This window comes from Rana temporaria, chromosome 3 (genome assembly GCF_905171775.1).
Source record: "Rana temporaria chromosome 3, aRanTem1.1, whole genome shotgun sequence".
In the NCBI taxonomy this organism is placed as follows: domain Eukaryota; kingdom Metazoa; phylum Chordata; class Amphibia; order Anura; family Ranidae; genus Rana; species Rana temporaria.
This window is the reverse complement of record NC_053491.1, coordinates 144,027,582-144,040,142: the sequence shown is the minus strand read 5'-3', so window position 1 is coordinate 144,040,142 and position 12,561 is coordinate 144,027,582. Positions and strand designations below refer to the sequence as shown.

General features: G+C 41.1%; 1 protein-coding gene across 5 annotated transcripts in view; it reads left to right on the top strand.

The window, feature by feature from the left end:
* Window positions 1-12,561, top strand: part of LRRK2 (leucine rich repeat kinase 2) — a 376,481-nt gene that overhangs the window by 104,985 nt on the left and 258,935 nt on the right. For all 5 annotated transcript variants that reach the window (XM_040343608.1, XM_040343610.1, XM_040343612.1 and 2 more), the window contains exon 11: window positions 1,186-1,313. In XM_040343608.1, the coding sequence (XP_040199542.1) occupies window positions 1,186-1,313 (128 nt within the window). The remainder of the gene's footprint in view (window positions 1-1,185; window positions 1,314-12,561) is intronic.

Here is a 12,561-nt window from a genome sequence, read left to right as displayed (position 1 = left end):
AGAATTCAATTTACATGTGTGTTGGCCATATTTGTATTTATAAATTTTGGGCTAGGCAGAAAACGTTTTTTGTCTTTTTTTATTTTTTTGGCCCTAAATGACTCTCAAGGGTTCAGGCAGTGAGATTGCTTCTCTCATCCTGGCACAACTGACTTCTGTTGCTGAAGTAAGAGTCTGCAAAAAGAGAGGGGATAGAGCTTTTTTTCCCCCTTCACCCTGTGGTAGACTCCCAGTGGCAACAAAATGTAAAACTGTTCAGGAAGCAAACTAGAAGCTATACTGTAATGTTGTCGGCCATTAAGTCTGACAAATGATTTGGCAATTTTGGAGCTTTTTAATTGACTTTCAAGTACAGAAACCTGGCACCAACAGTTAGTTTTTTTTTTTTTTTTTTTTTTTTTAGCTTTAACCACTTAAGGACCAAGCCTCTTTCTGAGATTTGGTGTTTACAAGTTTAAAACAGTTTTTTTTTGCTAGAAAATTACTTAGAACCCCCAAACATTATATATATATATTTTCTAACACCCTAGAGAATAAAATGGAGGTCGTTGCAATACTTTGTCACACCGTATTTGAGCAGCGGTCTTAGAAGCGCACTTTATTTGAGAAAAAAAAAAAAAAATAGGACAATAAAGTTGGCCCAATTTTTTTTTTATATTGTGAAAGATAATGTTACGCCGAGTAAACTGATACCCAACACGTCGTGCTTAAAAGTTGCGCTCGCTCGTCTTCTTATCAGTTCCTGTCCTCTCCAATAGGGAAATGAAAGAGAAAAACAAATATTGCGTTTTTATTTGGATTTCTCTTCTGTTCATTTACTTTACTTTTTGTTAATTGAGAAAAATATATTTCTGAAAGCATTCTTAATTTTCAGAATTTTTTCACACCTAAAGCTTTTACACAGTACTATAATATATAATTGTGTGTGTGTATATGTGTAATATATATATATATATATATATATATATATATATATATATATATATATATATATATATATATATATATATATATATATATATATATATATGTGTGTGTGTATATAATATTTATTTTTGTAGAGTTTGAGGTTAAGTGACTCGCATTAGGAGGCTTTTGGCTTTCAAAAGTGTGGCTTGGTTGGTTTGTTATAAAGTTGTTAGCCTTACAAATTTTTCCAACAATTATCTTTTTTTCCTTTTTTAGCTGAAACTATTTTTCTGAACAAGGATTTGGAGGATAGAGAAGATTTGGAGGATGCTAAAGGACAGCTTTATTGGTTTGAAGCTTCCTATAAAGCTTTAAAGCTGCACAAAAAGAACACAGATGTACAGGTTACTGATACATGTTTGTTATGCTTCTTTGCATTAGTTAAAGCTGAAGTTTAATCTCATTATGTTTTTTAAAATACATTTTTATTAGGTGATAATATTTGAAAGCAAGAGCAAACAAAACAAAACAAATCCTTCCAAACTGTGGTCATACAGAAGGGTACACATATAGGAAGTGAACAGGTGCTAATGTAAATATTTAACCAACAGATGTAGATTACATAGTTTAAGTGATATAAATTCAACGAGAATAAGAAAAATCTATTTCAAACTAAATGAAATTAAGCCTAAAAAGGGCATGTAGACATATAAATAACATGCTAGAATATGTGATAAAAGTTTCACTTGAAAAAGTATTCAAAATTAGAAATGTGCAATACGGAGTTGTGTCTGTTTGCCGATGACCACCAGTTATTACATCATACACAGCTCTCTTGTGAGAGTTTGCCAGAAAGGGAGGGGGGATGAGTCAAGAGGGCCAATGAGAGCTGCAGAGCTGGAGGTGTGTGTCTGTAAATCCAGAAAGTGAACAGGCAGCAGCTTCAGCTGCCCACAGTTAAAATGGATGCAGCCAGACTTAGTGGAGGGAAGTTTCTGCAGCATATTTGGCAAGTACGCAATCACAGTATATATTAAATAATATGCAAAGTGATTGGAGGGAAGCTCTTTAAGTCTACTGAAACCTGACAAGCCAATTCTGTATGTCTTCCACCATTCGATCCACATGGTGATCTGGCTGATGGAGGTTTGGGGAGCATTTGAGCAGTAGTATTGTCATTGCTTTGGGTATATATGCAAGAATCCTATTTGTTATAGAGTTAGTGCATAGTCATTAAACGTATGAAAAATCCTTTCCATAGGCTTCATCGGACAGCGCTAAATAAAGTGTACAGGAGCCATTCGTACTTAGGCGTTAGATTGGAGATAGGAGAAAATAAGCACATCAGCATAGTTAGGGATAAGTGTTGACTGGCAACTTGGGTGACATTAGATGCAACCTGTTGCCAGAGACGACAAAGCACCTCACAGCTCTGAAAGATATGCAAGAATATACCAACATAATAGTTATTATTTTTTTATCTGAAAATATCTATAACTGTTTTTAGGTAGCTTCCACTGATTTTGTAGTCTCAATAGGGATGAGCTTCGAGTTTGAGTTGAACTCATGTTCGACTCGAAACATTGCCTGTTTGGCGAACAACGAACAATTTGGGGGGGGTTCGCGGCAAATTCGAAAGTACTCTAGAACTATCACTGCACAAAGTGTCATTTCTGAAAGAAAAAAAGTAATTTAAAACCGGACTCGCGGCTATAATGAATTGTCGGATCCATTCATAAAAAAAACCAAAAAAAAGTGGGGGTGCCCCCAAATTCAATTACCAGGCCCTTCAGGTCTGGTATGGATATTAAGGGTAACCCCGCCATCAATTTAAAAAAAAAATTACGTGGGGTTCCTCCCAAATATTCATTCCAGACCCTTCAGGTCTGGTGTGGATTTTAAGGGGAACTCCACCCCACATTTAAAAAAAAAATGGCGTGGAGTTCCCCCAAAAATCCACACCAGACACTTTAACCTGGCCGGCCGCAGAAAAGAGGGGGGGACTGAGTGCGGCCCCCCTCTCCTGAACCGTACCAGGCCACATGCCCTTAACATGGGTGGGATGTCCCCATGTTGATGGGGACAAGAACCTCATCCCCACAACCCTGGCCGGTGGTTGTGGGGGTCTGTGGGCGGGGGGGCTTACAACTATTTACACTTCCTTTGTGAAATAGTAGGGGTACAATGTACCCCATTACCAATTCACATGGGGGGGCAGGATCTGAGGGTCCCCTTTGTTAAAGGGGTCTTCCAGATTCTGATAAGCCCCCTGCTCGCAGACCCCCACAACCACCGGCCAGGGTTGCGGGGATGAGGCCCTTGTCCCCATCAGCATGGGGACATCCTCCCCATGTTGAGGGCATGTGGCCTGGTACGGTTCAGGAGAGGGGGGGCTGCACTCTGTTCCCCCCCCTCTTTTCTGCGGCCGGCCAGGTTACATGCTCGGATAAGGGGTCTGGTGTGGATTTTTGGGGATTTTTGGGGTGGAGTTCCCTTAAAATCCACACCAGACCTGAAGGGTCTGGAATGGATATTTGGGGGGAACCCCATGTAATTTTTTTTTTAAATTGATGGCGGGGTTCCCCTTAATATCCATACCAGACCTGAAGGGCCTGGTAATTGAATTTGGGGGGACCCCCACGCTTTTTTTTAATTTTTTTATGAATGAATTCTCTCTGAATTGCCGGGAGTCGACAATTCATTTGTCCGGTTTTTCTTTCGGAAATGACACTTTGTGCAGAGACGGTTCTAAGTACGGGAAACATGCACTATTTCACATGCTTACTTTACACCCCCCCTAGGTACGAAATTTAAAGGAATATTTCACTTTTATTGTTTCACTTTAAGCATTATTAAATTCACTGCTCCCGAAAAAAACGTACATTTTAAAACTTTTTTTTTGCATTGATACATGTCCCCCTGGGGCAGGACCCAGGTCCCCAAACACTTTTTAGGACAATAACTTGCATATTGGCCTTTAAAATTAGCACTTTAGATTTCAAATGTTCGAGTACCATAGACTTTAACGGGGTTCTAAGTTCACACCAACATTTGGCGTGTTCGCAGGTTCTGGTGCGAACCGAACAGGGGGGTGTTCGGCTCATCCCTAGTCTCAAATGAAGCAAATTTAGAACCACACTGGAGATCCTGGGTTTGCCAAAGGGGAATTGGTCCATCTGGCATAATAGCACCTATATTAATATGCAGCAGGGAATGAAGGGTCACCCAAATGGGAATCTAGTGGCAGAACTAGGGGGGCCAGTCCTTAGAAACTATTGTATAAACTTCACAGGTAAATAGACTGTGCCACAACTGCGTTTTAGCAGAAGGAAATCTTTATGTCAAACAGATGTAGACCAAAATCCTCAAAACTCAGTAAGGAAATATAAAATGGGGCCATGGAATGGGGGGGGGGGGGGTCTAAGGGTATGCCACTAATCTATTTGGGTGAATGTAACCGTCAAGTAATAGAACCATAGGTTCGGGAGGCAGAGGCCTCCCAGATATTTAGGATCAATATAACAGATGTTTTTTTTATCTTTTATGTTTTTTTGTTTTTTTGATATCCATATATATTTGTTGATTTCTAGTTTGACGATCTGACATGAATCTAGAGACATAAAGTACATCCATAAAAATAAATCGATACAGTTTTAGTGCATATCGACATTTTAATAGATATGACTTTCCCCAAAAAGATACAGTATGTGATGGGAAGCCCATAGTTTGAGGATACCCTTAGGCTGCTTTCAGACTGATGTGGTTGAGTGCAGCGCAGTTTACTCACATGTTTTGAAATAGGTTAGCTGTGCTTTTCCTAACTTGAGTTATACGACGGGTTTGGTGTGCTTTTTGAAAGTGAACCAAATTTCCCACATTCTACATCTTTGGTGCACTTAGAGAGAACACTGTCAACGCGCAGAACAAAATATAACTCTATGGGAAAGTGCAGCTAACCTGCTCAAACACGCGGGTAAGCTGCAAGGTGCCCGCGGTGGGGTCAAACCACACCACATAAGTCTGAAAGAAGCCTTAATGTTTGTAAATATTGTTTTGAAACTAGGATGGTATAGTGGGTGGGGGTTTATCACAACTTTTGAAAATTAAAGGGTGCCAGGTAAATTGGAAAAGTGTGCTTAAAAGAGTAACTCCACTTTTATTAAAGTGACAGCAAGGGTTTTTTTTTTTTTTTCCCTTGCATAGGATGTGATGAGGTAGTAAAGAAAGTAAATGAATAGGCCATTGTCGTAATTTGAACTGGTAAACCCTCAATGCTCATTAGACACATTTTTCCCCCTAAATTCCAGCTTTGCTATGTAACCAATATATACGGGTGAAACGCAAAAAATTTTGAATATTGTGCAAAAGTTCATTTTACTCATGCAACTTAAAAGGTGAAACTAATTATGAGACTCATTACATGCAAGCAAGATAGTTCAAGCCGTGATTTTGTCATAATTCTGATGATTCTGGCTTACAGCTCATGAAAACCCCAAATCCACAATGTCAGAAAATTTTGAATATTACATGCAATCAATAAATGAGGATTGTACATAGAACAAATCGGACCTCTGAAATGCACAAGCATGCATATGTACTCAGTACTTGGTTTGGGCTCATTTTACAGCAATTGCTGCCTCAATGCGGCTCTTGGCCATGGAAGGCATCAGCCTGTGCACTGCTGAGGTGTTATGGAAGACCAGGATTCTTCAATATCGGCCTTCAGCTCTTTTGCATTGTTCGGTCTCATGTCTCTCATCTTTCTATTGGCAATGCCCCATAGATTTTCTATGGGGTTCAGGTCAGACTAGTTTGCTGGCCAATCAAGCACAGTAATCCCACGGTCATTGAACCAGGTTTTGGTGCTTTTGGCAGTGTGGGCAGGTGCCAAGTCCTGCTGCAAAATGAAGTCAGCATCCTCATAGAGCTTGTCTGCGGAAGAAAGCATGAAGTGCTCCAAAATCTCCTGGTAGATGGCTGTGTTGACCCTGGACTTAATGAAGCACAGTGGACCAACACCAACAGATGACATGGCTCCCCAAATCAACACAGACTGTGGAAACTTCAAAACTGGACTTCAAGCATCTTGCAGTGTGCGGCCTCTCCATTCTTCCTCCTTACTCTGGGTCCTTGGTTTCCAAATGGGATACAAAATTTGCTCTCATCAGAAAAGGGGACTTTGGCCACTGAGCAACAGACTAGGTGTGTTTTTTCTTTAGCCCAGATAAGACGCTTCTGACGTTGTTTGTTGTTCAGGAGTGGCTTGAGAAGAGGAATACGACATTTGAAGCCATGTCCAGGATCCGTCTTTGTGTGTGGTGGCTCTTGATGTACTGACCCAGCCTTAGTCCAATCCTTGTGAAAGTCCCAACACTTTTGAATGGCCTTTTGTGACAATCCTCTCCAGGCTGCGGTCATCTCTGCTGCTCGTGCACCGTTTTCTTCCACACTTTTACCTTCCACATAACTTTCTATTAATGTGCTATTTTACAGCACTTTGGGAACATCCACTTCTTTTGCAATTACCTTTTGAGGTTTTCCCCTCCTTATGCAGTGTGTCAATGATGGTTTTCTGCACAACTGTCAGCAGTCTTTCCCTTGATTGTGATTCCTACTGAACCCAGACTGAGAGATCATTTACAAAGCTCAGGAACCCTTTGCAGGTGTTATGGCTTAATTAACTGATTTCAAGTGGGACACTTTTGAGCCTAGAATATTACACCTTTTCACAATATTTAAATTTTCTGAAATTGTGGATTTGGAGTTGTAAACCATAATCATCAAAATTATGACAAATCGTGGCTTGGAATATTTTGCTTTGAATGTCATGAGTCTATCTTGGTTTCACCTTTTAAGTTGCATTAGTGAAATAAAATGAACCTTTGCACGATATTCTCCATTTTTTGAGTTTCACCCGTAGCATTATTTTACTTAATTTGCAAAAATATCAAAGCTTTCCATTTAATATACAGACACTTACTTCACTTATCATCCATGTTTCCAAACGTATCCATTAACAATGCCTTACTTCCTTGACAGACTAGAGGTCATGACACAGTAAGGAGTTGACCAGCTGACCTCATCAGCATACACCCTGCATTATCCACCCATTCCCAGCTGCACATTTTTAAAATGAAATACAATCAATCGGTTATCACCCTTCTCACTAAATACACAATGTGCAATCAGATTGCATAGTGTATGGCCATGTTCATACAAGTACATTGAAGGGAATAGACAGAAAATCTCGGCTGTCAAGCCCCATTCACATTTCTGCATAGCGGGAACTCGCATTCCCCACATATTTATCTTTTTGGGGGGTGGGGGTGTTGGAGCATTTTCACTCATTACGCATAGGGCAGCCCATGCACCTCAAGGGGTTGTCCTGAATGCAGCAATCGCCCCAAAGAATTTTTTTTTTGATCGAAACTTGGTGAGTTTTTTTGGTGCAGCATATTTCTGAAAATGCAAGGAAAAAGGAAACGCACAGATGTCAATGGACCTCATTGTTCTTATGAAAACATCTAGCATAGTGGGAGTGCATTTTGTGGACATGCATAGGGCAGCCTGTTGATTTCAACCTGCTGCACAACAATTTGCTCATGGGACATTTTTGGCGTTTTGTGGGTTACGTGTTTTTTTACTTTGCATTTTGCAGCATTTGCCACTTGTTTTTTCACATGGCAAAATGTGTGTTTAACAGCACACCAAATACATAGGCAATCAACACTGAAAGCAACTAATTTTAGGTGTATAATTCACTATACAATCTGACTGTACAAACATCCATGAGGACAGTGAAGTAATTGTCTGTAAAATTAATATAAAGCTTTGATATTTTTGCAAAAGTGCATTAACCACTTAAGCCCGGGAAGGATTTACCCCCTTCCTGACCAGGCCATTTTTTGCGGTACTCTTAATGCAATTGCTGAACTAAGGTAAATATGCATGCCTTTAGTTCCGCTTTAACTGACAGTTGTGTGGTCTAACCTGATTTCCTGATCTTGTTGAGCATTTGACATGTGTACCCATGATTGTTGGTGTGATTATTCGGATTGGGAATTGAGTTCAAAGGTCGATCAAGTTAAAGCGGAACTAAAGGCATGCATATTTACCTTGGTTCTAGCAGTCACACTCTCGTGAGGCTCCTCACTTGTGCTGGCATCTTCTGTGTTTAATGTTTATAAATTAACTGCTAAACTCAGTTAAATACTGTATTCTACCATCTGCAGGCATAGCCTGTCTGAGACCCCATTCACACCTCAGCGTTTTGTACCTTGAAACTTTAAGCTTCAAAATGCTGGAGGAGAGAAAAAAGAAAAGATTCTCTACGTTTTTTTTTTTTTTTTTTACGGACTCTAACAGGTTTTCTTCTAGGATTGCCCTGTATTTTACTTTATCCATCTTCCCATCAACTCTGACCAGCTTCCGTACCCCTGTTGAAGAAAAGCATCCCCACAAGATTATGCTGCCACCATTTTTTACACGGTGGGGATGGTGTGTTCAGGGTAATGTGCAGTGTTAGTTTTTCACCTCACATAGCGTTTTGCTTTTAGGCCAAAACGTAAAATTTTGGTCTCCTGACACATGTTTGCTGTGTCCCCCACATGGATTCTTGCAAACTGGACTTCTTATGGCTTTCTTGTTGGCTGGTGCAGATGATGCAAAGAATAATCAGACATATATGGATGGCTGTAGTTTACTTGGATTCATTTGTATTGAAGAGACATACAGCAGAGAGCATGGTGCTCATGTTAGCACACAAGATATAGAAAAACAACAACCATAGATAACAGGAAAGATGCAGTAACAGATAGTTAACACAAAGAACATTATGATAGACTATCTGTGTATAGTGACATCTAGTGGACATACTCCAAATACACAGGGAAATAAACCAAGCAATGTATAACATAGCATGAAACAATGTTCAGTCTCCAACACCCCTTCTCATTGTGAAGTGCTTAATTAGACAAACCGATTCTTCTTGTAAGATCCATATGTCTCTTTGCAGGCAAAGGCTTAGTAAGGATGTCTGCTAACATTTCCTCAGTGGGACAGTATTGTAGATCCATCTGTCCTTGCTCTTGTAAGTCTCTTAAGAAGTGATATCTCACGTCTATGTGTTTGGTTCTCGGGTTTATCCGCTCTGTCTGTGCGAGTGCTATACATCCTTGGTTGTCCTCATAGATTGGCGTGGACTCTTTCTGGATCTGATCTAGATCTTCCAGCAATTGTCTCAACCAGATTACCTCTTGCCCTGCTTGTGATGCGGCCACGTATTCTGCTTCGGTGGAGGACAGTGTCACTGTGGACTGTTTTCTGGTGGTCCAGCTGATCAGACCGTCTTTAAATAGAAACAGGTGTCCACTGGTGGATTTCCGATCACTGGGGTCACCTGCCCAGTCTGCATCCACATATCCAGTCAGACCACTCTTCCCTGTTGATGAAAATTTCAGTTTAAAGTCTATTGTTCCCTTCAAATAGCGTATGATCCTTTTTGCTGCGTTCCAGTCCATCTGGGTTGGCTGGGATACTTTTCTGCATAAGAATCCCACTGCTGTAGCTATGTCAGGCCTTGCCACTGTAGCTATGTATAGTAACTTCCCCATTGCCCTTCTGAATTGTGAGTCATTTTGCAAGGGGTTAATTGAGTTGTTTAATTCTTTAAGATAATTTGTCTCCATAGGCGAGTTGACTGGTTTGGCATCATTGAGCCCAAAAGTTTCAATTACTTCCTGTATTTTGTGACTCTGGTTAATAAGAAAACTACCATCTTCTTCTCTTTCTATCTGCATGCCTAGGAAGTGTTTGACATCACCTAGATCTTTTGTTTCAAAGTCCATGTTTAAGACCTCCAGCAGTCTGGAACAATCCCCTTCTTGCTCATAACATACTAACAGATCATCTACATAAATGAGTACAAAGATCCACCTACCATTTAGTTTCTTGGTGTATAGGCAGGGATCGGCCTTGCTCCTCTGAAAGGATTCTCTCAAAAGCGCCTCATTAATCTTCATGTTCCATGCTCTGGCTGCTTGTTTGAGCCCGTAGATCCCCTTCTTAAGTTTACACACCTGTTCTGGCTTTTGTGGGTCTACAAAGCCCTCTGGTTGCTCCATGTAGATGTCTTCTGTTAAGTCACTGTGTAGGAAAGCGGTTTTTACATCAAAGTGCTTTACTAGCATTTGTTTTGTAGTTGCAACTGTGAGTAGAGCTCTGATTGTGGTATGTTTGACGACTGGGGCAAATGTCTCATCGTAGTCTTCTCCATATTTTTGGGAGTATCCTTTGGCTACGAGTCTCGCTTTATATCTCTCAACTGTGCCATCAGTGTTGTACTTGACCTTGAAAGTCCATTTACACCCAATTGCCCTCTTTTTGGCCGGCAGTTGTGTTAGTACCCAAGCCTGCGTGTCCTGTAGTGAGATGATTTCTTCCTCAGCTGCCTTTATCCATCTCTTGGCTTCCCTCTCTGGGAGTTGTGTTATGTCTTTCCAACAAGTGGGTTCTCTTACGCAGGATGTTTCTACTTTGTACGAGAGTCTGTTGGGGGGTTTACCTTTGTTTTCCCTCATTGAGCGTCTTGGTTCAGCGTCATTAGCTGGTTCAGTTTGTTCCAGTCTTTTCTGTGACACAGTATCACTTTCGGGGGTTCGTTCCATGGGAAAGAAAACCTGCTCAGCGTTATTTGGTTCTTCTGCTCTTGGCATGGCTGGCTCCGTTACTTCATTTCTCGGGTCCTCGATAAATGTTACGCTGCTGCTGATTGTCACTTTATCGGTCTTCGGGTCTATGATTCTATATCCTTTGGTGTTGTCGGCATAACCAACAAAGACACCTTCAATTGCTCGATTCTGGAGCTTGCTGCGCTTTTCTCCCGGAATGTAAGCAAAAGCTTTGCTTCCAAATACCTTGAGGTGTCCTATGCTTGGTTTTCGACTGTGCCATAGCTCGTATGGAGTTTTGGTTGTTGCCTTGGAGTGTAATCTGTTTTGTAAGTAGGTGGCCGTTTGTGCTGCTTCTCCCCAATATTTTTCAGGGAGTCCAGAATCAGTCAACATGCATCTGATCATTTCAGTCAGGGATCTGTTTTTCCTCTCTGCTACCCCGTTCTGCTCTGGAGTATATGGGACAGTCTTTTGATGTTCTATTCCTAGTTCCCTGAGTGTATTCTCAACTTGAAACCCAGTGTACTCCCCACCATTATCACTTCTGAGTACTAATGGTTTTCTGTGAAATTTATTGCTTACTTTGGTAACATAGTCCTTCAGCTTGTCGAATACTTCTGACTTATTCTTCATTAGGTATGTCACTGTAAACCTTGAGTAGTCGTCTATAAAAGTTAATATGTATTTATTTCCTCCTGGGGTGGTTGTTCTCATAGGCCCGCATACATCTGTGTGTATTAGGTCGATCGGTCTTGTTGCTCTGCTTTCACTTGCCTTTGGTGGGGTTACTCTGGTGGCTTTGGCCTTGATGCAGCATTCACACCTTAGCGTGTTTGGGCAGCCTGTTAACTTGAAGCCTTTCGTTAAATCCCGTCTGGCCAGCTCCTGTATGCTGTCAGGGTGCCTGTGGCCCAGACGTCTGTGCCATAAATGAATACAGTTCTTGTGTTTATGTGTGCAGAGCTTTGTTTCTTGCTCAGCAACATCAAGTTCATAAAGGTGCTTGCCCGCTTTATCTGTTGCTATCACTCTTTCCCCATCTTGGATAGTGCATTGGTCACCTTTAAACGTTGTGGTTAGTCCTTTGCTTGCCAGTCGCCTGACTGATATAAGGCCGCCATTGAGTCCGGGAACATACAATACATCCGTCATTGGTATTTTTAACACTTGTCCATCCTCATTTTTACAAGTGACTATTCCATGTCCTGTTCCTTCAGCAGTTGTGCAACTCCCGTCTGCAAGATATATGGCTTCTTTCTTGTCTGGATTGAGCTCTACAAAGAATTCTCTGTCGTTAGTCATGTGACTTGTTGCTCCAGAATCTATATACCATTTATGGTTGGTGACGGCATCTGTCACTTTAAAAGTTCCGTGCCACGCTGCTTGGTCGTTGTTTTTCATCATGGTTATGAGTGCCTGATTGGGATCTTTTTCCCTCTGCTCATTCCTCCACAATGGACAGTCGCGCTTGAAATGCCCAGCCCTGTTACACCGGAAACATAGTTTGGCCTTCCAGTTTGGCATCTTAGTGTCTGTTGCTTTAAGTGCTGCTCCTGTATCGCTCTCTTGCCTGTGAGAAGCTTGCTCCTTTCTGCGCTTGTATTCATCTGAAAGTCGAGATTTCACTAACTGTAATGTGAGTTCTGCTTCAGATCTTGTCTCTAATGCATTAATCAGAGGGTTGTATGACTCTGGCAGGCTGCATAAAAGTATTGCTGTCACATGGTTATCTTTGATCTCCTCTCCGAGGTCCCTGAGTTGTGCAACAATCTCCAGCACGCTTCTTATATGTTCTTGCATATCCCCTTCTGGAGTCAGTTTGGACTGGTACAGCTTCCTTAGTAAATATAACTTGTTGTTTAAGCTAGAGCTCTCATGTAATCTACGGAGTGCATTCCACATACCTTTGGCAGTATTTTCCCCTTTTATGTGGATAAGCTGTTCATCTTCTACCAGTAGGGCTATTGTGGCTCTTGCCTGT